Raw genomic sequence first — 26,151 nt, forward strand, 5'->3', positions numbered from 1 at the left:
CCCAGAATCCTCACTTGGGCTGGGGGACACCATGCTCCACAGAGGGACCCCACACCTGAGAAGACGGCTGGACTTGGAAGACAGTGGCATACCAAACAGGACATGGACACGATGGGTAATTCCAAAGTTTACTTCCCTCGAGGCACACGACACAGGTGAGGGGAGGACTCACACATTCACCCTAACAAGACACAGGCCTGAGCACCACCTCGTGGAGGGCAGCATCCACTCACAGCACACGCAGCCACAGCCGTGGGCACCAGGAGGGGCCAGCAGGCAGGGCGCGGCACCAGTCTGCCGCGGCTCTGGGTTCCCGTTGGCATAAAGCAATAAATACTAACACAGGACATGCAGAAGGGAAGCCGGGGCGACGAGGGAGACAGGGGTGGGGGTTTTCTCATACATCCAAGCACAGTGGCGACATTTCAAGTATTGCAAGGAAAACCACACGTTTCTGTGCATGTGGCACATGACCTCTGAACCTATACCATGGGCACCACTGACCCACATCTGCCTCTGTGGATGCTCAGGGATACATTCAAGTAAGGCTGGCAAAGCTGAGCCAAGCCAGGGTGGGCAGACCAGGGAGGCCCAGGCAGGGCACCCTGAGCACACCCCACCCTGGGCCCTGGGAGACAGGGCTCCGCCCAGCCCAGAAGCCGCCAGGCAAGAAGCCTTGACATCAGGACCGGCTGTGAAGCCCCGGGGAAGTTCTGCATATGTTACTTTTCCTGTTGCACAGAAGGTCCACCCTCCCCTGCCCACCATGTTCAGGTGGGGACGGAGGCTGGGCACTGCCCATCCTGTGGCCAAACAGCAGGATGGTGGGAAGCAGCCAGCCAGAAACACCCATATTGCAGTGGGTGCCCGGCAAGAGAGCCGTGCCATACCCTGGCACCCGTCAGGCACCTCCTGCCCCCCACAACATGGCACCCACAGCAATGTTCAGGCCTACCCACCCTTCCAGAGCAATTCCTCAAACACCTAAAATTCTCTCCTTTGAACAACGAAAAAGAAAGAACTGCAGAAAAATAAGACACATTTTAGGAGTAAAAGTGTGAAAGAGGACATCTGTTCTGCGTTTGGGAAACTCGGTGCTTCTCACTGTCCCTAAGAGCCTTTCAGCCCACGGACAGCGTCTCCTGCAGGGCAGCGGTTCCTCCCAGGACCACACCAAGGGCTGGGGAGGCTGTGCACACACACACGCTGGCAGGTCTCCTCGTGTGTATACACCTATATGCGTATCCACAGCTCCCTGGTGTCCACGCGCGTCCACATGCTTCCCACAGAGCAGGAGAGGGTTCTTGCAGTCTGCACTGTCCACGCAGCTCTCCGGCAGTCAGCATAAAGTGCACAGGTGGCCCACAGAGCTGGGTGGGTGGTCTCAGAGGAACAGTTCCTATAGAGAAGGGCAGAGACCCAAGGACACACCCTTGTTCCTGGGCAAGCGACTGGGCAGTGAGCCCTGAGGAAGAAGAGCTTGCTTTGGCATGGACACAGCAATGCTGTCTCAGGGCCCCGCCTGTCCTCAGGGCTGCCCAGGGCTTTGGAGGGTGGCAGGTACCACAAACACCACCTGCTACCACTCGGCGCCTGTGCCTGCCACGGGAGGCAGCCACAGGGAACCAGTTTGGAAATCCTGCAGAGGGAGGGAGCTGTCCCTGGCACCCTGCAGTTCACCTCCAGCAAAGACCAGCAGCCTCTGAAGCAGGAGACACACCACATGGTGGGGCTTGAACTCCATGGCTCCACCTAGTGGCCCTCCCAGGGGCCTGCGGCGCAGACTCAGCACCATCAATCAGCCACGGCTGGCAGGCCTGTCCTGACAGTCTGGCCAGCACGTGGACTCCACCCCGCAGGGTTCGCAGAGAGGGTCCAGCCCCTCGGGCACAGCACACCAGGCAGTGGGTCAGGCGCAGATGCCAGTTAACAAGGCCGAGAGCCTTCTCTCAATGCACAGCTTGCCTGCAGAGGGGAGGGAAGGTGAAGTGGACAGACGTAGAGCCGCCCTGCGCACCCAGCCAGCCTGCCCTGGCGTCCAGCCAGCCTGCACTCACACTTGGCCACACTCTCAATGTCTGCCTGGTCTGTGAGCATGCGCTGCAGCCCCTCCAGCAGCAGCAACGCCTTGTGGTAGCGCGGCACACAGCCCTCCCGGTGCTGGAACATCTCATCCAGGGCAGCCGACTGCACCTGCGGGCAAGGGCAGAGCTGGGCAGTGTGGCACACCTCCTCAGCAGGGGACACATTGAAGCACTGTCCCATGGGGTGCAAGCCCAATGCTCCGTCACCACCGCTCACAAGGCCAAAGGCAGTTAGAGCTGTGGATACCCCCAGAGTGGGTGTCCCACTCAGCCCAGCGTGGCCACTGTGCTATGAGCTTGGCCTGGGGACACCTGCCCACCATGTGGCCCAGAGCACTCGCTTACTGTCATTCATACCACCATTGGTGACAAGGTGCCCTGACGGCAGCCCGAGGCGGGAGCGAGAGGCAGGGCAGGTAGGCCTATCCCTGTGGTTGGCCAGGCTTTTGTTATGTGTGACTTATCTCAGGAAAGCAGCCACAGAGGTCCACAGAAGCATGCCTGGTACCCCAGTGTGTGGAGAGCAGGTCTCTGTTTTAGTTGGGGAAGGTGAGTCTCAGGGAAGAGTATGACCAGGATGCAGCTGGACTGTGGAGGTGGCCGTGGGCCAGGTCCAGGGATGCCCTTGACATCTGGCTCCCCAAGCCAAGAGACCAGCAGCAGCCCAAAGCCCCCATGGGCCTCCAGGGTCCCAGCACAGCAACCCGCCCTACCATCTGCACAGCGTGACTGAGGATGAGCCTCTCAGCGGTGACACCATGGATGCCGTCCAGCAGCCGCTGCTTGTCTAGGAAGAAGCGCTGCAGTCGCAGGCTCAGGCCCTGACAGGACACCACGCTGGCCTTGTACAGCTCGTTGAGCCTGCGGACCACTGTGGCAGGGAGGAGGGCACAGGTGAGGTCAGCCCAGGCCCGCCTTGGCCAGGGAGGGCTGTGTGACAAGGGAGCTCGTGGTGGGAGGGCTGGGCCAATGCCCAGCATGGAGGACACCCCGGCAGGGAGCAAGCACCCAACCCACCACAAACCCCAAGGCTCCTGGCCTCCACGCCAGGCTCAGCATCACCCATAGGGGTGAATGACCCCAGTGGACCACGCCAGCTGCTCCTCCACCTGGCCTGGGCTGCCCATGTGGCCTTGTCACTTGTTGCCTGCCCACTGTCCCCGCTCTCTCACATCTGCTGGCTCCTGCCTCCTTGGACCCACTCCCTCAGCCATGCCACCACAGCCCTCACCCTGCTTCACGGTAGATGAGAGGCAGAGCTTGCCAGCCCGGATCTGGTCAATGGCGGTCTGCAGGCCTGAGGACAGGAGCTCAGCCACCTTCAAGTACAGCACCAGCTGCTCTGCGAAGCTGCAGGACAGCCAGCAGGTCAGAGGCACAGGTCCTGCCCCAGGACGCTGCCCACCAGCCCCACCCAGGGCAATACCCACCCCCACTCGCGGCTCAGCAGGCTGATCTGGTCGGCCACCATGCTCTCCTGAAGCTGGCACTCAGGGCTCCCGGCCCCCTCGCTGGCACTGCCCTTGAGGGCAGCGATCTCCAGGACAAGCTGGACGAAGGCAAGTGTGAAGCGCAGGCTGTGCAGGATCTCCGTGTGCTCCTGCTGCAGACAGGAGGGGCGCTCACTGCCAGCACAGGCGGGGGCACGCCCACACCGCCACCCCACGGGGCCTCACCTCCATGAGCGTCTCCTCTGGGAGATCAGGGGCCTCAAAGGTCACAGCCCCATCCAGGTTGACAGAGAGGGGGTCAGCAAAGCTGCAGCAATGACCTGGGGCAGGGAGCTCAGGGACAGGCTCACTGCAGGCCCCGGGCAGCAGGTGACGGGCAGAGGAGCCAGCAGAGCCCACTGTGGGAGATAGCTGGTGATGGAGGTGGCAGCCCCACCCCTCTCCTGCTCCACAGCCCCCAGCCCTGCAGACTCCACACTAGGGCCCAGGTGGCCTCAATTCACACCCCACTGTGGCAGGGAAAGCCCAGCAGGCCACATTAATGGCCCCCCGCCATTGGGGGTCCCACAGGACCCCACCTGGGGCACTGCAGGCTTCCACACACCTGAGCCCACATCTACCCAAAGGTGGAGGCACTTGAGGCCATGAGGGTGCAAGGTTCCCACCTAGCGGGGCTAGGTTCCAGGGAAGGTAGGGTGTCCCAGAGGATGGAGCAGCCCACTACCTTCACTGTGGAAGTCACAGGCCCCAGTCCAAGTCTGTGCCAAAACCGGGGGCAACTGGCCTAAAGAGGACAGCCTGTCAGGATGGCTGAACACAGAGGCTGGCGTCCTGGCCAGGGGCCCAGTGTCCCAGGCACCATCCCTGCTCAAGGTACAATCTAGAAGAGCCACAGACCTTGCTTGCTGACTGGCCTGGACACCTTGGGAGTTGGGGCTGAGCTGGGATGGCCCTCTGCCCATCTCAGAGCCTTGGGGCCTCGGAACTACCTAAAGCTAAAGGATCCCCAGCCCCAGGTTGCTGCCTCAGCCCCAACAGGTCCTCACCTGAGAACATCCTGGTGCGGGGTCCCTGGGGCGGTGTGGTCCCACTGGGGGGAGAACCCACAGTGAAGACCACTGGGGAGGGGCTGCTGGCTCCACCAGCACGGGCTCCTGGGTGCAGGTTCCCTCCGAAGCCAGCAGAGGGTGCTGGGAGACAAGGAGGGCTCAGGGCCTACTCTGGGGCAGTCCTACCCCACCCCCAGACATTGGCCCCAGCCCCACCGGCCCTCAGACATTGGCCCCAGCCCCACCGGCCCTCAGCCATTGCCCCCGGCCCCTGGCCCACCAATCTCCATGGGCTTCTCCTGCAGGCTGTCTGTGCTGCCAGAGTCGGAGGCCTGGGTCCCAAACGCAGCCTTGAGCAGCAGGTCAGTGAGGCGGCTGGTGCTGAAGGACCTGCAGATGCACAGCTGTAAGCAGCCTGGCCCCGCACAGCTGTCCTTGCAAGGACAGGCACAGGCGACACCGTCAGCCCTCCACCCACCAAGAGCAGATCCCACCAACACCTGCCTCCGACAGGCAGCAGAGGCTCAGGAGGGAAGGACTGGCTGCAGGGCAGCCAGGTCTGAGCCAGGATCACTGAAGCCACCACAGCGGGCACCAAGCAGCATGCTGAAGCAGGACAAAGCTGGGGAGCTCGCCTCCCACCCCCACTCACCGGCCAAAGGGGCCCCTGTTGTCCTCGGCAGGCCGCAGGCCAGAGCCCAGCTGCTGCCCCTGAAAGGGCCCCACCTCTGAGAGATCGGGCAGCGTCCGATTCCGTGGCGGGGTCATCACCACGCCCTGCCGGGCCAGGAGAGCCAGCAGGTTCTGGGAGCTGGGAGCCTTAGGGAAGTCGAAGGAGGGCAGGGCCTGGGGACAGAGCAGCCCTGAGCACACCTGCCTGGGGAGCCCCCAAGCGATGCGAGGGTGAGGCAGGGTGCTGCAAGGGGCCAGCGGGCAGGCACAAAGGACATCACACCTAGCAGCTGGCTGCAGCTGTGGGTCCCTCTTAGACGAGGAGGCTGAGCCCGAGTGTGCTGACTCTCCCTCACCCTGTCCCTTAGTCCATACACCCCAGGAGTGGCCAGTCCTGCTACAATGCTGTGCTGCCACTGGAAGTTGGCCTCCTAGGTGCATGTCCCCTCCAAAGGGCGGCCACGGGGTGTCACATTAAGGACCAGCCACAAGTCCCCATTCTACAAGGCTTCAACACAGGGCAGGCATGAGGTCACCAGGGGCTGGCCAGCCCTTAACAGAGGGACCTTGAAACCTGTAGGGCAGACTTGGTTCTCTCACCTTGGTGGGAGAGCCCAGGATGGGAGGCAGGGGGTTGCGCTGCAGGAAGTCAGGCAGCTTGGGAGAGCCACGCAGAGACCGGCAGGGCTGTAGCACAGGAACTGGCTGGGGAGGGCTGGCCTGTGGTAGGCTGAAAGCTGCTCCCAGGGGGTCCGTAGGGGGCTTGGGGAGCTTGGGCCGAACAATGTGCAAGTCGGACAGGTTGGGGGCGCTGTGCAGACGGCAGCCAAGACCCGGGGCCCGAGGGGAGTGTTCGGGCACGGAGGAGCCTAGGACCAGAGACCAGGCCTTAGCACCTCCCAGGTCCTCAGGCACTCCAGAAAAGGGACACACGGGGCCACTGCCGCCACGCCCTCCCCACACATCCCTGGGCCCCACAGTTACTCTAGGTGATGCCTTTGCTACACTTTGCAACTGAGGAAACCAGCAGAGGGACTGAGAGGCCCGTGCAGGGGCACACAGCTGCAAAGCAGAAGGGGCTGTGGACAAACAGCCTCCAAGACCCCAGCAAGGAGACCAGCCACCTGACCCCATCCACCTTTCTGTCCTCAGGCCCATGCTGACTGTTCCTACCTGGACGCGGGGACCTTCCAGCCCGCATCTCGGCTCCCTGTGGGGAGGGTGCCTTACTCCAGCCCGGCCGCTCAGGAATGGTTCCAACTTAAAGGAAAGGGTCCCAGGGTCAGACTGGGACAGACTGCAGAGTCCCTCGTACCCCATATAAACCTCAGTTAGCCAGTTCTGCTCAGGTGGGGACTAGGCCAGAGGCTCACCTTGAGGAGATGGCATGTAGGGCCGTCCTCCACCCAGGGACAGCTTCCTGGCCAGGACAGCTCCATCAGGGTGGGATGGAGGAGATGGGCTAGCTCGGGCAAAACCCAGGGGGCTGGTGCTGCCTGACCTGCGGATGGCAGAGGATCTGCAGTCGCAGCAGACCAGGAGGTGAGGCCCTAGCTCCTCACCCACGTCAGAAAGGCAAACAGCCCTGCTGCTGGCTCTGCCCTCACTGTGCTGTCCAGGCAATGCAATGGCCTTGGAGCAAGCACCAACAAGGTACTGACCAACCAGGGCCCTCTGACTCCAAAGCCACAGTCCTGCAGGGACAACTGCTAGCCCAATCTGCCTCTCGTGAGCTACAAAGAAAGCACCCCTTCCTCCCATCTTCTCTCAAAACTGGAAAAACTTTCTGGCATGGTGGCGCCTGCCTGTAATCCCAGTGTTGCCAGCTCGGTAATTTAGTAAGCCCGTAGGCAACTTTTTTTTTTTTTTTAAAGATAGAGAGGGAGGAGGGAGGGAGGGAGAGAGAGAGAGAATTTTTTAATATTTATTTTTTAGTTTTCGGTGGACACAACATCTTTATTTTATTTTTATGTGGTGCTGAGGATCGAACCCAGCGCCCCGCGCATGCCAAGTGAGCACGTTACCGCTTGAGCCACATCCCCAGCCCGGCCGTAGGCAACTTAGCAAGACTCTGTCTTAAAATAAAAAATAAAAAGGCTGGGGACATGGCTCAGTGATGATGCACCCCTGGTCAGCAGGGTTTTGTAAGCTCAGGACACCTTGCTCACATGGTTGGAACAGCACTGGACCCAGGGAGCCAAGAGCGTATGGTACTGACCGCACAGTGCACAGCCAGGACTCACCGGGGCGTCTGGGGCAGAGCTGGAGAGTGCAGATTCTGCTCAATGCGCTGGTAGTTGTGCACCTGGGTGGGGACCGGGATGGGCACCGAGGCTCCACACCGACTGCTAGAGAACGGGCCAGCCCGGCTGTGGAGGGAGGTCAGGCTCACTGAGCAAGGGTGCTGGGGTAGAACCAGGCCCAGACAGCCTCGGGCAGGGGCCGCCTGGCCACTGGCCCAGAGGGAGACTCCAGTCAGAAGGTAGGCAATGTCCTCAGGTATACCCCCACCACCAACCCCTTGGCCCACGGCCTTTAATGGGATCCTCCCTGTGGGGCTGGGGTCCAGCCAGGTCTGATCAAAGGCAAGGCCTCCAGACATAGCAGACCTTGCCAGGGAGGGGCAGCCACCCCACCTGGGCCCTACTTACCCAGAGGGGCTGGGGGAGCTGCTGCAGGTGGGAGAGGGAGAGGGAGATGGGGTCCGGCCGTGGCTCTCCAGGCCGGCAGAGGCCACCAGGGAGCTCCTAGTGGACAGAGGACAGGGAGGCACCTTTACCCACTGTGGCACAGGCCCTGGGCTCTCCCCATCCCTAGCCTTCGCTGGGCCCAGCAGTCTGGTCCTTCCCAAATGGCCTCTACCAAGGTGGGGCTGGACAGGCAGAGATGACACCAGCCACTCTGAAGGCCCACCTCTGTCCCTCACAGGGCTTACCCGCTACACAGCAGACTGTCAGGCGGGGGCTTGGCACAGGCCACCTCAGCCACCAGGTCCCCTGTGGGTGGAAGACAGCATCTGGCCTAGACATCCCCATCCTCTAGGTCCCACCCTGCCCCCACCTCTGCTCCATTCCTCCCCACCCCCCTCTGCTCCCCACACTCAGGTGGAGACTCCAGAAGGGCAGCTGTGAGCTGGCACTGCATCTCTGTGGATGGGACTTGGGCAGTGAGATACAGACTGGGAAAAGGGGACCCTGGGTGCAGCCCCCAATCTAGGAGACCCCCACACTACCTGCCCCCATCTCTCCCACTCCACAAACTCCTGGACCCAGGGCCTCTTCCCAGACTGCACTTCTCTGGGATGGATGGTAAGGACGGTGATCCCTGACCCTGGTGAGGGGCCAGCCTTGCCAATCCCCTGCCAACCCAGAGCGTCAGCTGATTGGACATGCCAAGGGCCAGGCTGAGTCAGGTTGCTCCTGGCCAACACCAGTGCCAGCCAGGTCCCCAGAACAAGGAGGGGGAGCACAGGATCCAGTGGTAAATTGCACATCCCCAGCAGGCAGTCCCAACTGCTAAGGGCAGCTTCCAGTCTGGTGTGGGCAACAGGGAGTGCCAAACACACAGTGGAGGATGCCGGGAGGACTGCAGGGCAGCCTGGAGATGAGGACTGCCACTTGCTTGCAGAAGGCCTGGCCCAGGGCAGCAGAAGCAGGCCCTGCCTGGGGGGCCAGAGCCTGGAGTCTTGGGCCTCTGATGCCGGCTGACCAATAAGTGGCGTCACCTATGCTCCAGGTCCCCTTCAGCAGAGAAAGACTCACTGACATGCTGGGCTGCTGGGGCTCTGGAAGCCCCTCCTGACTGCCCTGGGGAGACCCCACACAGAATCACTCGCACATCCCGCAGACAGGGCCACTGAGCTCTGCCCACCAATCCCTTCCTGCCTGCAGGCCTCCTGACCTGGAAACTGGGCTGGGACCATGACGAAGTCATCTGTGTCACAGGAGTCCTTGCTGCTGCCAGCAGAGTCCCGGGAGCCATGCAGGAAGCCGGCCGTGTCCGCTGGGGAGGTGAGCGTCTTCTGCATGTGGGGCATCTCCCCTAGGGACTGGCGAACAGAGGAGGCTGATGAGCCAGGTCCGGGCCCCAGACTCTGAGGACCAAACCACACCTCTTCTGGGCCCATGCCTCAGTAAAACCCAGGGCCAAGGGTGCAAGCAACAGGCCTTGCCGTTCTTCCCCTCTCTGCCCCTGCTCCTGCTGTGTGGGGCAGCAGGGGTTACCAGAAACTGCACCTGGAGGCCCACCACTGAGCCATCCCCCATGCCTTTGTTTATTGTGAGATTGGGGGGTGGGGGGTCTTGCTAGGGTGTTCAGGCATGCAGTACCACTGTGCCCAACATACTTGCTCCTTGAATTTCAAGACACAGAGGCCTGGCCTCATAGTCACGTTGCCCCCAGAGCTGCCCACAGCACCCCAGCCAGGTGGCAGGGGCCTGGCTCCCAGCTCCCTCAGGCAGGCACTTGCCCCCGGCCCCCTGGACCTCACTGTTCTGCTTCTACAGCAGAAAGCGCCAGGCGTCTGGTGGGGACGCTCTGCTGGGCGCCAGCCAGGACACACAAGGCCTAGAGCTCTGCCCAGGGCAGCTCCACTGTGCTCACATTTGGAGCCAAGGGCACAGGCACAGTCGCCTCACTGCACACTGGACAGAGGCCAGAGCCCACACACCAGCTCATCAACACCCACCACGAACACCCCTCCCAGAGGCAGGCGCTCAGAGGATGGGCAGGCGCTCAGAGGATGGGCAGGGCTCTACCTGGCAGCGTCATGGAGCAACCCCTAGGAGGGCCACCACTCCCTAGTACTGCTCAAAAGCAGCCGAGGCTGCGTGCCCCTGCGTACTCCTGCACCAAGTGGCTGGTGTGCAGCCTGTGCCTTGTTCAGTGGTGCGCCCTGTCTCCCAGCCTTCCCTCTGGAGCAGAGTGTGCTCCTGCACTCCTGTGGCTCAAAGTACCAGCCCAGGCAGGTCCAGCAATAGGGCTGGAGCAGGCCCACTTACCGGAGGGGAGGCAAGATGAGAAGTGGAGCTACTGCTGGAGCTGCTGCCAGACCCTGAGCTCGGGTACGAGGGCACAGGCACTGGCGGGGCTGGGGAAGAGTACCAGTCAGTCTACCAACATTCTGAGGACAGGGGCTGTCTGAGGCCACTCAAGCCAGCCAGCCTAGGTCTGGACAGTCTCCAACACAGCTCGGTGGAACAGCTTCCTGACCTCTGACCAGTGGGGGGCAGGGTGAGCATGGCCTCGAGCCACCCACTCTGTGCCCTGCACCAGCACTCAGAAACCCCCCACCAGGCCTCATTCTGACAGCAGCTGGAGTGAGCAGCAGGTGACCCACCTTTACCCCCACTACACCATGGCCACCTGCCACCCAGTCCTGGGGCCCAGGCTGCAGCAGGGCTAAGGACCCTTGGGCACCCCCACCCTCCTGAGAGAGGGCCTAGCACAAGGCCCATACCCTATGCCCTCACTCCCCAGCCCAGCACAAGACACCTAACCGAAACCTAGGGAGGACATCAAGGCCCCTCCTGGGACCCTAGGACCCATAGAGACTTACACTTCTTAATGGAGGCACTGGCGTCCAAGAAAGGGTGACGAAAAAATTCCTCTGGAGAGGAAGAACAAAGCCTCAGGAGTGCTTCTCACTCAAGCTGTGGGGTCAGGCAGGCCCCAGACCCCTGGGCAGAGGTGGGACTCTAGCTCACAGCATGGCCCCCTGTGAGCCTGGGGTGCTTCACCATCTACTGGATGGGGCTTCCCAAGGCAGAACCAGGTCTGCCAGCCTTGCTGCCAGGGAAGGAGCTCAGGTACCCGGGGACCCATTCATGCCACTCCCAGAGATTAGAGGTGCCACAGTAAGGCTCATAGGAGCCCAGGTGCCCAGACTCCGACCATCAGCTGGAAAAGGAAGCCAGAAGCAGTACCTGCCACCCAAGCAGAACTGCTGAGAGGACAGTGCCCTAGGAGCATGGGAGTGTTGGAGAGGGAGTCAGGGGTTTGACGCTGCCGTGTGCGTGGTGATGGTGGGGGCAGCTGCCCCAGGCCATTAGGAGGCGAGCTGTGTGCACTCACCGAAGTCCATGCGGTCTTTGTGGTTGCGCTGCAGCAGAGCCAGGAGCAGCTGCCGCAGGGGTGCCGACGTCTCCCGGGGGATGCTGGGTGGGCAAGAAAAAACAAGCTAATGGGGCTGGTGGGGCACTGGGCAGAACAACCAAGGGGCAGGAAGCACTTACACGGGCACAAGAGTCTTGTTCTTCTCGTAGAACAGGCGCAGGTCCTGAGGGCTGCTGGCCTGGTGGGACAACGGCATGAGACTCTGCTTCCGCACAGCCCGCTTTCTGCTGTGGCCAGGTTCCCTACCTGGCTGGCCCATGGCCAAGACCACAACCCAGCTCCCGTGCCTGGGTCACACACACTGCCTCCCTGCTGACCCTTGCCAAGCAGGGCTCAACCACCACAAAGGAAGTATAGCATTTTAATGAGCCAGGGACCACAGGCGGGAGCAGTCACCTGGAGCGCAGTACTGCCGCCCACGACCCATACTCATTCCCTGCCTCCTCCTCCTGCAGAGTGACAGGCAGGATCACCTGGAACGGAGCCTTGCCCGTCAGGCACTGGTACACGATGGTGCCGATGCTCCACAGGTCTGCCTTCCCATCATAGTGCTGGGACATGATGACTTCAGGGGCCTGTGGGAACATGCCAGCGCTCGGGCACAGGACAGGCACTGGAGCGCAGTGACTGGGAGCAGATGCCACACAGGCACTGGCTCAGGACCAGCCAACCCGAGCTGACTTGGCGGAAAGGCACCAGCACACTGGCTGTAGCCCAGTGCCTACAAGGTCAGCTCTGGACACACAGGTCAGAACCCAGGGGCTAGCACCCTCAAGAGCCTTGGGTGATGGGGCCATCCCCACCAGGCCCTGCTTGGGAGATGCAGCAGGGAGGAGGCCACGCACCATGTACATGGGAGAACCGCAGAGCGTGGCTGCCATCATGTTGCTCTGGAGGTACCGGGCGAACCCAAAGTCAGCTGTACGGGAGAGACATCAGGAAGCTTAACTTGGGCTGGCCACTGCCAGGGGTCATCTTCAGTAGGCCTCACTAATCTTTCTTTTGGGATGTGATGGGGGTTGAACACAGGTGACAACTGAACTGCACCCCCAGCCCTCTATTTTTTGAGACAGGGTCTGACAAAGGTGCCCAGGCTGGCCTTGAACTTGCAACCCTCTTGCCTCTGCCTCCTGAGCAGCGGGGATTACAGCTCAGGCCTCACCGATCTTGACACGGATGTGATTGGGGTTCGCACGGCGCCCCCCAGGGTTGGACAGCAGGATGTTCTGGGGCTTGAGGTCACGGTGGATGATGCCCTTGCTGTGCAGCAGCCGCATGGCACCTGCAATCTGCTGCAGGAAGAGCCTGATGGTGTCTTCGCTCAGGGTCCGCATGGCTGCGAGGAGACGTGCGCTCAGGGGACACAAGCCACCGCTGCCCAAAACATTCCCAGGGTGCATGGGGCTGAGCCCAGGAGGACAGGAAGACTGTCTGGACTGTGCCTACTGCCTGGAGAGGCAACTTCCTACTCAGCTGCAGCCTACCTGACCCTTAGCAGGGGCCTCGTCCCCACACCACCTCACGTCTCACCCTTCACACCAAACACTGCCAGCCCTCAGTGCCAGCCACAGGCTGCTGGTCTTTCTCAGTTTATGTTTCACTCTCTCTGCCTTTTAATATCTTCCTCACCCCCAGACAAGCAGCCAGCATGGCAAGGGGTTCTAGGATGAGCCCCCAGGGTCCTGGCCCACCATGACCTCCAAAAACTAAGTACTGGGCAGGTGACCTTGAGGCGGAGCTGAGACCCTGCCCAGGCTCCCAAGAGGCCCTGGCCCGTGCCAGCAGCAGACACAGGGCCAGTGGGGAGGACCCCGTGTCCAGGGTAGCTCCAGTGGTCCCAACTGGGCAACCAGGCATCTTAGGACCAGGTGTGGTGATGCAAGCAGGACAGCCAATCCTGGGAGGGAGCAGAAGCAGGTGGTGGTCACTGTCACCCAAGGAAGGAGACCATAGGGACAACCAGCCAGGACAGGGCTGAATCCAAACATGCACACTGCAGACAGACACAGTACCAGGGAGACACAAACACCCCACACAGCCCCTGCAAACACACGCACCTGGAGACACCCCCCCCCTCCAGGGACCAACCACACATTCACCTCAGGGGCAGGCTCACCTGGCCGGTCACCACACACAGGCAGGCAAGCCAGGGAGCCCACACTCACACTCAGGTCACAGAACTACCCTTGCAGGCAGGTGGCGCCAGAAGCTGGCCTGGAGCTAACCTGACACCTGCAGAGCCTGGAAGCTGGCCAAAGACTGCCTAATCACTAAAGGTCATGGCCCAGGAGCAGAGTGGCAGCCATGGGGACAAGAGCAAACACTGGGCAGACAGCATAGCACAGCACAGCCACGTGGTAGCTGATGCCTGCTATACACCTGCCAGTGGCCCAAGGGCCAGGACCACTGGCTTCAGTGCCTGACCCTCACTCATAGGGCACCTTGTCCCATCCAAAAGATGGCACAGAGTCGCATCAGGGTAGGCCCTCCCCACCTGGAGTATGCTCTGCCAGCTTTGGCCCCAGCCAGAGTCCTTCAAAATCTACACATGGAAATCCTTCCCTCACAGTGATTATGGGGAAGGGCTATGGCCAGGCCACGGGGAATCCTGCCCTCATGAGAGGCCTGAGGGAGCCCATCTGTCCCTTCTTCCATGTGAGGCCTTAGCAAGAAGCCACCATGTAGGAGGGCCAAATGGCTGAAGCCCATGCAGCCTCTGCAGCTGTGAGCTGGTAACCCTGCTGCTCATGAATCACCCAGTCTGAAGGTTTCTGTCAGAGCTGCCCAGTAGACTGACAGGTGTCAATATTCCTAGGAGGGAGTGTCCTCCCCACCTCCTACACACAGGGCAGCCTCTGGGAAACACCTGGGAGGGCTGTGAGGAGTCCCAGGCAGCACTCCAGTGTTCTGCCAGTGCTCTGGGGCCCTCCTGCCCCACCATCTCCACATGGCCCCTGAACTCAGCCTCAGTCAAGCCAAGAGCCGCTGTTCCCGCCATGTCACATGACCAAGGCTGCAGGCACCCTTCCACCTTCAGGCCCCAAAACAAGGCCCCCGTGGTGCCCCCAGCCCATCCCTCTCCACCCCCTGGTCTGGTCTTGCCCACAACTGCCCCCACTCCCTAAGTGCCTCTGCTTTGAAAACACAGCCCTCTGACCACCCTGGCCAAGGCCTCTGCCCAGCACACGGGAGGCACTCGACAGACTGTGAAGGAGTAGATAGGCGAAGGATGGAATTCTAGTGGTCTGAAGTTGTAGGGTCCCCTCCCATCTGCCCCAGGGGCAGTTCCTGCTGAGCCAACCCTGGGCTGTTAGCACTGCCCTGTTGTGATGCGTCTACTCACTGTGCAGGTAGTCAGCCAGGTCCCCACCATTACAGTACTGCAAGAGACCAGTGCCACACGTCAGGCACGGCCAGGCCCCTCCAGCTTGCCCAGGCCCTCAGCCCACACCCACTCCCATGGCAGGTGTTCCAAAACCCTGGGCCACCACGCCCCTCCCTCCGTGGCTCCCAGTGCTGTGGGCATTGGCCCACCAATGCATGGAGCCTCTGCCCCTGGTGACAAGGGACTGCCTTACTCCAAGCTTGACCTGGCCCCACAGGGACTCACCTCCATGACCAGGTAGACGGAATTGGCCATCTCCTGTGAGACAGAGAGAATGCTATGAGAGGAGGGAAAAGTGCCACCTGCTCCCACAGGGCACAGCTTTGGGGACCATGGGCACCCTCAAGCTCCAAATGTCCATGGGGCTTCAGTGAGAGTGGGCATGGCCAGGCCTGGGCCACTCCGCAGGGTCAGGACAGGATGCCTGTGACCAGGGACACTGAAAGGTGTGTTTACTGTGTTCTATGGCTTGAACATGGGCTTGAGTGACAGGAGCAATGGAAAACAGGAGGGACCCGGGGAGGGAGTGGACCCAAGACCAAGGGCCTCTATCAAGGGAAGGGCCTTGTCCCTGAGTCTGACAGGGTTAAGCATGAATGGTAAATCCTGGCCAACAGGAGCCTCTAGGTAAGGAGGGCCAAGGCCTGGGTGCAGGTTGGCCTTGACCCTCAGGCTCTGGAATCAAGGACGACAACAGATCATGGGTTGCTGCTGCTGGGCTGAGTAGGCAGGTAGAAGGAACCGAGCTGACAGACCCTAACTGACGGGGCTTGTGCCACTGCCCAGGCCAACCCTCCAGCCAGAGGCATCCTGAGCCATCTGCCCACTGCCCCGCAGGGCTAGTTTCCAGCTGACCCTCAGCTCACACTGACCTACATCCAGGTCAGTGGCACAAAACCCTAGACATGTAAAGGCCCACTGCAGCAGCCACCTGGTGCGCCTGATGACCAGTGGGCACCAGGTGCCTGCCCGGAAGCAGTGCTGCCCCATGACTCGCTCATGCCTCACCCCAGTTCTTTGACAAGCACCAGCGCCAGGGGCCAGCCGAGCCAGGAGGACTTGGTCTTAACTGCCCTGAAACTGTGCAGGTGGCACTCCTTCCCTGAAGCAGGGCGCCCTGCCAGGAGAAGAGCAAGATCTCCCCCTCCCTTCACAAGCACAGAGCAGAGCTGGCCTTGGGGACAGTGGAACAAGCCCTGTCACCACCAGCCTCTTCTCCATTCTGCAGCCTGTGGCCGGATGCACAAAGACCCCACTCCAGGGCACCTGGAAGAATCTACACCCTGCTCCACTGCAACTCCAGACGTGCAGTGCCTCCAACTTCAAGTGGGAGACAAAGAGGGTGCACTTGTGAGCCCCAAAGTTCCCACAGTGGGGGCTGGCATCCACCACCAGGGGGATGACAGAGTGCTTTCAGAAGCCCACCAAGACTGAGCACACACTAGCTGAAGACCACACTGACCGGCCCCAGCAGCCAGCTGCCACCTGTCAACCCCAGACCCCAAGCATGTCCTTAGACATGCCCTGTCCCCATTTGGCAGGACCAAGTATCCCTGACACCTGCTCAGCCAACTGACCCCGTGGGAGGACCAGGCCTGCACATGTACACTTCTAGGGATGGACATAAAGCTGCTGAGAAACACCCTGGATGCAAACACAGTCCCTATGAACAATACCCTACCGAGCCCCAGAGCTGCGGGGTGGGGAGTGCTCAAGGCAGCCACAGCACACAGTGTGGTCAAGTCCCGGTAAGGAGGACTCATAAGGGGCACAGGACAAGGGGAGACTGTCCATGCAGGCCTGTGCAGTCTGCTCCCCGAGTCCTGCCTGAGCTCACCTGCCCGAGCTCACCTGCCCCAGCCCAGGGAAGAGACAGGAAGCCCCGGCAGTGGCCTGCCTCCCACCGGATCTTCCTAGGCCAGCTGGGGGAGAGAGCACAGGTGGGTGAGTTCAGAGTCCCCAACTGCAGCACGACAGGAACAGGGCTAGAGAGACAAGAGACAGGACAGTGGGACAGTGACAGAATGGAGGAACAGTCAGGGACCATTAAGCCAGAGGGACAAGGAACAGGATAGAGAACAGATAGGAACAGGACAGAGGGAGAGCCCACAGTTCTAACCACCCAACAAAAGTCAGGGCCAGGAGAGGATCAGGGCAAAAGGTAATGGAGTTAAAGACCCAGAAATAGGTGTGGCAGCAGCAGCACACACCCCTGCTTCTTGCCACCCCCAGGGAGGCCCTGTCCAGGGAGCTTCCACATCCCAGCCAGCAACCAGGGCTACAGGGCCTCTTATCCTGGAGTCACTACCAGAGGGTAGCCAGGTAGGAGGCAGGCCTTCTCTCAATCTTTAGCTGCACTCCTTAGGATGTGACCCAGCAGAGTCCAAACTCACTCAGCAAGCAGGGACAGTGACAGGGACAGAAGCAGGTGGGGGCATATGCAGAGGTAGACCATATCCCCAAGCTGCTCACCCAGGATTGCAGGGACAGAAGTCCTGCTGCCTCTCTCCCACTGGGGGATCTATGAGTCACAACAGCAGTCTCCTGCCTCTCCAGAAAGACAGGGCTCCCTGATGCCAGAAGATCCCTTGTATGCCCACACAGCAGGAGGCTTTGGCCCCTGGTCTACACCATCTGCTGCCCACTCTGACCAGGGCCCTCCCCCAGTCCTTTACCCAATGGCCTCTGCAATGCTAGGGACTGCAGCTCCCAAGCCTGCAGGCCCCTGAGGGTTCACAGATGGCACGCTGAAAGGCCTACCCTCCCAGATACCCTTCTAGCCACCACCCCAAGGAGGAAGGCCACTCACATCCCCAGGGAGCCTCCTGCAGCTACCCACCTGCTGTGCTGGCTCCCTGAAACCTTAATGCTGTCCCTGGAATTCACAAGCAGCCACAGGCTATGTGATACCAGCACCCCAGTCTCCTCTCCATGCCCCTTCCCACCCACTCTGGCCTAGCCCCTGCCTAGCCACTCCCAGAGGTGCTTCCAGACCCAGGACCCAGGCAGGCTTGGGTTGTTCCACCAAGCCACACAGAACTCAGGCTCCAGGAGACCAGCTTAGGCCCTACACCCACCCCTCTGCTAAGACACAGCTCTACACAGGTGCCTGGGACCTGTGCACAGTCACAGAGCCTGTACTCTGGCCCCCCAGTGCCCACTCCGATTCCAGGCCTGCCTGATCTCCAACAGGGATGCTGACTGAGGCTACAGTAAGTTAGGAGACACGCCTGGAACCACAGCCAAGGTCAGCTGGTGCCACTGTCCATCCTCAACCTTGCTCAGTGCCAACACCAAACCAGTAGCAATCTGGAACTCCATGCCCACCAGGGGCAGCTCTGCCACATCACCTCGACCCCTGGCAAGGACAAGAACAGGGACCAAACCAGAAAGCCAGCAGGGCCTCCAGGAGCCCGGGTGGGGGACTGTCTCAGAAGTGGCATGCCCAGGCCTGGTCCCAAGCCCCACCCACATCCACTGGGGACCCTCCCTGTGGGAAGTGGCTCTCTCTGGGGCCCTGCAGGGAGCGGGGCAGAAGCCAGATCACAACCTGATCACCACAGCTGATCTGTTCCAGCCAAGCCCTGGGCCCACCCAAAACAGGCATCAGGTTCCACCTCCAAAGCCTCTTAGCAAGACTTGGTTTTCACAAGTTCCCTAGGGAGCTGGGGCCAGGCAGGCCTTGGCACCCAGCCAGCCCCATGGACACCTGGAGGGCCAGTGATGCCCCAACACACAAGGCCAGAGACTGCAGGGCAGAGGGAGCCACTGGCCCCATCTCACTCTCAGGGCAGGACTGGGGAGCCTATCACATCCCCCACACAGGCTGCAGGCGGACATACCCTCAGGTGTTCTCACGGCTCTCCCTGCGTTATCACCCCAGCCCAGCAGGCAGTTACATCAGTTTAAGGGAGAAACAAGGCAGAGAAGTTGGGAGCTGAGCCCAGTCCCAGCTGACCTCAGGGTAAAACGACGGCTGATGGGCTGTCCATGAAAGACGATTAACACCTCTTTAGCAAGTCAACCAGGTGACAGAACAAAGCCTTTGACAGGTACAACTCCAGCAAGGGCCCTGGGGACCAACCTGCTCCCGTGGGCTGGCCCTCTACAGGAGGCAAAGCTAGCTTCAGAGGCAGTGTCCTGGGCAGCTACACGGGCGTCCAGGCACGTAGGAGGCAGCCCCGCCCCTGGGGCACTAAGGTGCTTTGCTTAATAGGATCCCAGCTCCCCACCCTCAGCAGCCCCACTCTGGTCTGGTGATCCTGGGCTGGTCTGGTGGGTGGCAGGCAGGGCTGACCTACTTAACTCCTTTGGGGTGGCTCCTGAGCTCCAGAAGGCAGCAAAGCCACAGCCATGGCCCGGAAACGTCCTCTCCACCTCCCCAGGCTGCGTTTTCTGGATAGCTCCCAAAAGGGAAGAGATGCCTGGTTCCACCCCAAGGAGGAAGGCCACTCACATCCCCGGGAGCCTCCTGCAGCTACCCATCGTTGCTCCCTGATCCACGTTTGGCTTCTCTGCGGCTTAATGCGAACCTTCAGGCAGGCCCCTGAACCCAGGGCTGCTCACTGGCTGTGGCAAACTGGGTGTCCTGACCCCTAAGGGCAGGACCCTCTGCAGAAATGCAGAGGATGTTGCCAGGGTTAGCAAGGTCCCTCAGAAAGACAAACTGCATACCCCTCCCTGAGACCCAGCAGCCCTGATCCTTGCACACCACTGAAACCTATCAGAGGGATTCTTTCTGCCGCTGAGCAGAGACTCCACCATTTAGGGACGCGCGCGTGCGCGCGCACACACACACACACACACACACACACACACGGCAGAACAGTCCCATTGTGGGACACCACAGCCATGAAAAGGAGATTCCTGACCCAGTGACAGAAGGATGGAATCCCACTTCTAGCTCAAGGTCCAGCATGGGTAGGTGTCAACAGCCAGGCTCAACTGGACACAGTGACGCATGCAGGAGGATCACAAGTTCAAGGCCAGCCTCAGCAACTCAGACCCCAACTGGGCTATCAAGCTCAGACTTGACAGCCCAGGTTAGTCCTAAATAAGGCCTGCCCTCGGACTCAGCCCCATGCCAGGAAGTCCATCTGCTGAAGTCTAGCTCCACACCAAAACAGAAAGACACCTGGATGTGGCCCAGTGGTTAAGCACCCCGTTCAATCCCTGGTGCCAAACAGAAACAAACTTTTAAAAAGTGGAAAGCCAGTCCTGTGGCTCCTAAGCGTGATGCCTGGGTTTTCAAGTCTCAGGTGACAGCTGCCTCTCAACCTTTGGTAGATGTTGACAAGTTACTGCCTAATGTAAAAATACTGGTAAAACAGGCAGTCTGGAGGGCTGAGGTTGTGGCTTAGTGGTAGAGCGCTCGCCTAGCATGGGTGAGGCTCTGGGTTCAATCCTCAGCACGATGTACAAATAAATAAAATAAAGGTATTGTGTCCACCTACAACTAAAACATACATACACACACACACACACAGACACACACGCACTTAAGAAGAAAAAAAAAACAGGCAGTCTGCAGAACTGCCTGGAACCTGGGCCCCATGCATAGGCCTGCCTGGAGCAGGGCCCCTGCTGCTGTACCCTGCCCCCACAAGGATTCTCTCAGGGAAGGGGGCAGAGCCAAGCCTTCCCACTGCTGCAGCAGGTGCTCCTGACACACCCAGCTGGCAGGTGCATCAGGAAGCGGGGTCTGTCCGCAGGGCTCAGTGAGTCACAACTGGGCAACCCAGCAAGGCGTCTGGCTGCGGAGAACTGGACAGACAGCGTGCTGGCCTCAGGAGGTCACCATCAGCAATTCCATGCTGCCACCCTCTCCAGAGCACACTGGCAAGTGCCAGGCCTGTGACTGCAGTTCCACACTCTGACTCCCCTGGAACACGGGCAAGGCCAGTCACTGCACAAGAAATGGGAGGGGAACGAGCCCACTCCGACCCTCTGCACAGGTGCCAGGTGCTCAGACAAGAACACGGCGCCGAGGGCAGCTCAGTGTCACAGTGGTCACTTCGTACACACAGGCCCTAGGCTGTCTCCAGGTCCACCACAAAAAAGAAAGGGAACAGCAAGATTTAAGCTACACACCTCCCAGGCCTGATGCTACCTTTTTTTTGTTTTGTTTTGTTTTGTATCAAGGATTGAACCCAAAGGCACTTGACCACTGAGCACATCACAGCCCTTTAAAATTTTTTATTTTGAAGCTGGGTCTTGCTAAGGTGCTTAGTGCTTTGCTAAGTTGCTGAGGCTGGCCCTGAATTTTCAATCCCTCAGCCTCAGCCTCCTCAACTGCTGATGCTACCATTTTGTATAGCAAAACAAACCAAAAACCACCCCTGAGCAGGGCACTAGGGGTACAGTACTTGCCTAGAAGGTGGGTTCCATCCCTAGCACTGCACACAAACAAAAGAACCCCACAGGGGCTGGGGGTGCAGCTCAGGGGTAAAGCACTTGCCTAGCACATGTGAGGCATGGAGTTTGATCTTCAGCACCACATAAAAACAAAGGTATTGTGTCCATCTACAACTAAAAAATATTTCTAGAAAAGAACAAAGAAAACAACCCCACCAACATACCAAAAACAAAAATAACCTTATAGACCAAGAAAAAAAAAAAAAAAACTAGAGTTGGGGGACTGGTTCAGGGGTAGAGGGCTTGCCTAACACAGCAAAAAAAAAAAAAAAAAAAAAAGTATAGATAAACTGGGAGAACTATTTGCAAACTATTACAAAAGGACTAGTTTTCTTAATACATAAAGAGCTCCTACAGATCAACAGTAAAGTTCACATAGCACTTACTACTCAGCAGGCACTGTTCCAAGCGCTCACCATGGACTGTCACTACCTTCCTACTGCACATCACAACAGACACCATGAGGCTATCTGACCAAGGTCTCAGGTAGGCAGCTGGTGCAGACAAGAGACCCAGAAAAGGCAGCATGGGGTCCACACCACCAACCCCAGTCCCAGCCAGCCTGGGAAGGAAAGGATCAAGAGTGTGCTGCAGACCTCTGCAGGGGGATCTCTTCCCAGCATGCACACTTCCAGCTCAGGAAGAAAACCAGGGAGACATCATGTCCAGCTCTACCCAGCCAAGCTGACTGGGAGCCGACTCCAGGCAAGGATGCAGGAGTCAGGCTGCTGAATGACCACTGGTATTGCCTCTCTGGAGGGCAACTTGGCACCAATTACCCAAACTAAAAACACACAAGCCTCTTGCCAGGAATTCTACTTCTAGGAATTCGTCCCACAGATCTACAAGCAGCAAAAGTTCAAAGACAGTAGCGACCACATTTTCATGCACCGGAAGCCCAGAATAACCATGTGTCCATCAGCAGGAGGCTGGTGAAACCAGTCATGGAACATCAGGTCATGGTACCATGGCTGCACAGGCCCGCAGCTAACACCCTGAGCTCACAAAATTGACAGTCCAGGTTAGGACACCTGCCCTTGGACTCAGCCCCATGCCAGGAAGGGCCAGGCTGGAGCCTGCCCACCTGCTGCAGTCTGGCTCCACACCACTGAGGGTACAGGTGGTCACTCTAGCAAGGCCAAGGTACCATTCTTCTGATATGGACTAAGAACAGTGTGCATAATAAGTCACAGAGACTTCCAGCCATCTCCAGTACAGATGTTCAAATTTAAAAAAAAAAAAAATCAGTGAGGGGTAGGGTCATGTTGTGCTGTGGAGGAATCACATCTACTTACAGAGGCCCAGAAATAACCAGGCGCTCAGAGCAGAGAAGACAGTGGAAATCCATCTGGACAGAGTTGGGAGAATGACCTCTCACCACGTTTCCATTCGTAGTGTTTTAGGACTTTAAAAGCCAAATCATTACTTTTTTCCTCCTTGCAGTACAGGGGATTGAACCCAGGGACACTTTACCACTAAGCTACATCCCAATCTTTTTTGACACAGGGCCTTGCAAAGTTGCCAAATTGGCCTTGAACTTGGGATTTCAGGCCTGTGCTACCACGGTCAGTTACTACCTATTTTTAAAAGCTAGGGGTATGGCTCAGTGGTAGAGGGCTTGCCTAACATGCAAGAGGCCCTATGTCTAATCCAGGTCAGGAAAAAAAAAAAAAAAGATTTGTAAAATCAAGATGATTTCTCCTGGTCCTGGTGTCTGTTTCAAACATCTTTTGGATGCAGGGGACAGCCTTTACTGTGAGGCCAGAGAGGGTGGAGTCCCAGCACAGGAAAGGCTACGGCTGGCATTTTTCAGCACTTCCTCTGGGCAGAGGAAACCACAGTATTGCCAACCCTGGAGGAAGTGGCATATGCCCACAATCAGGTATGTGTGGCCCAACTGGAACAGAACAGGGACCAGGGAAGGGTTGGAGGATACCACCAGCCCTGGGCACTCCAGAGGTTATAGATGGTCACCTGCAGCCCAACCCACGTCCGCCCAGTCCCAATGGGACTGGAAACACCCAGGCACAGGAATGCGGGGGCCTGGCAGGAAGCAGAGTTGTGTGGGCCAGAGGGATCTGTTCTTTTTCGGGACTGGCCATCGACTCTACCATGGGTCTTTCACAAATGCATGGGTTGAAGAGTACCCGGGCAGTGTGGCCCTGAGGACAGGCTGAAGAACATGGCCAGAGGAGAGATGGAGAAAGGGAGACAACGAAGAAAAAGGGGCTGGACTGGGGAGAGAAGAAATAAAGGAAAACAAGGGGGGGGGTTAGCCTCCTGGACCAAGAACACAGTGTCTTCTTTGGCTTTCCAGGTACTCCTGCCACCCTGGACCTGGGCCCTGCCCACACGTCACAATGTGTCACAGCCCCCAAGGCCATAGCAAAGCTGACAGCGGGAGGGAGGAGGCCACCAAAACATCACCGCCTCCCGGGAACTTCCCTCAGTCAGGGCTGGTCCCTAGCCTCAGTAAACAGGTTTTAAAGTCATTAGTCAGCACTTCGCCTGGCAGACCCACACCTAGGTCCTGGATCCCAAGCCAGGTATCCAGGAACCCCAAACCATGCAACCATGGGGCACAGGGTCCTGGGAGACACCATGGGAAACTGGCTAGTCAGCAGGGGGCCAGCTAGGCCTGACTTGGCCTCTGGCTTCTCTAGTCCAGCAGGCTCAGCCCCAACTGCCAGCAAGAAGGAATCTCCTGCAGCCCCTCCCCCTCTGGGCCTCTGACGCAGGGAGAGACCAGCCAATGGGAGGCCACCGGACAATGTCAACAAACACCCAGCCAGCCAGACAGGTGGGCCTGCCTGGGTCACCAGACTCAGATAGGGCCACTGGGTCAGACCAGAGGGGCAACAGTGGGAGGAGTGATCAGGACACCCCAGCCCTGGTGGTCTCCTCAGGCAGCCAGACTAGCTAGAGTTTCTCCACCCAAAGGAAGCTAGGCCCAACTGGGCAAGAGATGGGGTCTCCAGGGTCAGATGAATCATCAGAGCTGTGCAGACCAGACACCCTATCTCCAATTCAATGCCCAGCTCCCTCCACCCACTCTAAGATGCTGTCCTGGACCATCCACTACCCACCAGACCTCCAGCACTGGGCAGCCCAGGGCCTGGGAGGGTAGCATCACCCCTTCCCCCACCCCCACATCGGCCAGAGGCCTTACCTGGAAGTCGTACAAGGCCACAATGTTCTCGTGCTTCAATTCCTAGGACGGAAATCCAAGTTTCTCAGGAGTGGGCGAGAGCCAGCCCACCCTCCTCCTTCTTCAAGGCGCTAGCTCACCTTGAGTATTTTTATTTCCTTCCCCAGCAGTGTCTGGGACTTGGCCAGATTCTTCTTGTTAATGCACTTGACTGCGACCTCCAGGTCGTGCTTCTGAAAACCAAGCAGGGACTTTCAGAGCTACAGCCACCCTGAGGGTTGCCCCCAGGCTAGGGACACAAAGATGCCCCAGGGTGACTAGCATGAGATCGCAAGAGTAGGGGGTCTCTGAGGCAGCCTGAGTAGGGCTCTTGGCTGGGAACTCGGATCCCAGGTAGAGTTTCCAGCCTGGCTTTCTGGAGGTGGGGGTCCCAACTGGGTTTAAGGCTGCGATCCCGGGAGGGTCTCCTGGGCCGGGGTCCCAGACTGCGGTCCTGGGTAGGCTTCTGGAGCTGGGGTCCGGGACTGGGTTCCGAGTGGGTTTCCCGAGCTGGGGTAGGGGAATGGGGTTCGGTCTGGGGTCTCGGGTGGGCTTCCGAAGCTAGGGCCCGGCTGTGGTCCCAGCGGGCGCCTCACCCACCTCGCGGTGGCGGCCCTTGAAGACCACCGCGAAGGCGCCATGGCCGATCAGGTCCTTGCGGGAGAACTCGAACCTGCCCACGGTCTCGGTGCCGCCGCGGCCGGGCTCCATGGCGAGCGCGGGCCACGGGAGCGGGCCGCGGGGCGGCGGGCCGGGGCGCGCGGGGCTCAGGCGGAGGCGCGGGCCGCGGCCCGAACGCGCGCGCGGGGCTGGGGGCGCGGGGCCGGGCGCGGGTGCATCGCCGGGGCCGCGCGCCCCATCGGGCAGGCCGGGGCCGGGTCCCAGCCCCGCGGGCCGCGGGCCGTGCGGCGCGCTCCCTCGGCGTCCGCCGCGGCGCCCTCGCGACGCTGGCAATCCGAACCCACTCGGACTCCGACGCGAGTCTGGCTCCGATTCGCGCCTCGACCGCGCTCTGGCGTAGACTGCGACTCCGACCCCAGCGGGAAACAAAAGAGCCGCGGAGCTCGGGCCTCGGAGCCTAGGACGCCGGCGCAGCCGCACTGCGCGGGGGCGGGGCCTGGAGGGGGCGAGGCCTGGCGGCGGGGCGGGCCTCCAGGGTCTAAAGGGCGGCGGGGAGGGGCCTGAAGGGGCGGGTACTCAAGGGCAGGGCGGGGCCCGGAGGGGCGGGGCCTGCCGGAGCTGGGACCTATACGCGGTGGAGCTGATGGCGAAGGGGCGGGGACACCAGGGGCGGGGACACCAGGGGCGGGGCTGCACGAGGCGGGGCCTATCAGGACAGGTCCTGGTGGCTGATAGAGTGGCGGCGCTGGCGCAGCCAACGTGTAGGAGCAGGTTCGGGTTGGGGCTACCGAAGACCCTGCCCAGGAAGGATGGGGTTTCATTCGTCCGGATCTTGCCTTATGTGCCATGTCTTTGCAGTCCTGGGGCTGCCCAGTCCTGTTTCCCCCTGGGATGTGGCATATGAATCTGAAAACTGAGATCTGGACAGAATGAGAATGGCTTCATTAGAAGTTATGCACTTGCCTTCCAGGACCCGGATGTAACCCGGTGATGCCTTGCATGCTTGAGACCTTGGGTTTAATCTCCAATGCCAAAAATAATAAGAAGAAATAAAGCTGCATTCCATAATGTCAGGTCATAAGCCAAAATGGTTGCATCTAAACCTAGGAAAAGTTAGACAAATCCTGGTGCATCTATCTCGCAGAGTAATGAACCTGCGCTGATAGGCAGTGTT

The 26,151-nt window shown here is 59.7% G+C and overlaps 1 protein-coding gene across 4 annotated transcripts; it reads right to left on the reverse strand.

The window, feature by feature from the left end:
• Positions 1–114: 114 nt before the first annotated feature.
• Positions 115–25,116, reverse strand: Ulk1 (unc-51 like autophagy activating kinase 1). 4 transcript variants are annotated; one of them, XM_046445948.2, is made up of 29 exons: positions 24,957–25,116; positions 24,458–24,550; positions 24,339–24,380; positions 14,981–15,013; positions 14,714–14,750; positions 12,533–12,706; positions 12,216–12,289; positions 11,844–11,945; positions 11,490–11,548; positions 11,329–11,411; positions 10,814–10,864; positions 10,257–10,345; positions 9,157–9,304; positions 8,192–8,252; positions 7,908–8,003; positions 7,500–7,625; positions 6,630–6,757; positions 6,430–6,516; positions 5,857–6,125; positions 5,237–5,430; positions 4,865–4,974; positions 4,582–4,725; positions 4,260–4,319; positions 3,761–3,933; positions 3,515–3,687; positions 3,316–3,434; positions 2,798–2,955; positions 2,058–2,193; positions 115–1,965 (listed from the first exon to the last, which is right to left on the reverse strand). In XM_046445948.2, exons 1-29 carry the CDS (start codon positions 25,065–25,067, stop codon positions 1,910–1,912), a joined length of 3,186 nt encoding a protein of 1,061 aa, XP_046301904.1. In that variant the 5' UTR covers positions 25,068–25,116; the 3' UTR covers positions 115–1,909. The 4 variants fall into 4 exon arrangements, with proteins under 4 accessions (XP_046301904.1, XP_046301903.1, XP_046301902.1 ...); XM_046445947.2 differs by having other exon boundaries at positions 3,515–3,684; positions 6,630–6,775; XM_046445946.2 differs by having other exon boundaries at positions 6,630–6,775.
• Positions 25,117–26,151: the final 1,035 nt, after the last annotated feature.

Source organism: Marmota monax, unplaced genomic scaffold (assembly GCF_021218885.2).
Source record: "Marmota monax isolate L192 unplaced genomic scaffold, Marmota_monax_Labrador192_F-V1.1 WCK01_AAM20220418_F8-fsc00200, whole genome shotgun sequence".
NCBI lineage: Eukaryota > Metazoa > Chordata > Mammalia > Rodentia > Sciuridae > Marmota > Marmota monax.

Coding starts and splice junctions, on each gene's coding strand:
- Ulk1 (XM_046445946.2), bottom strand. CDS start 25,067: ATGGAGCCCGGCCGCGGCGGCACCGAGACCGTGGGCAGGTTCGAGTTC. Junction 15,014..24,338: donor TGGCCTTGTACGACTTCCAG/GTAAGGCCTCTG, acceptor TCTGTCTCACAG/GAGATGGCCAATTCCGTCTA. Junction 4,320..4,581: donor CCGCACCAGGATGTTCTCAG/GTGAGGACCTGT, acceptor TGTCCTCTTTAG/GCCAGTTGCCCCCGGTTTTG.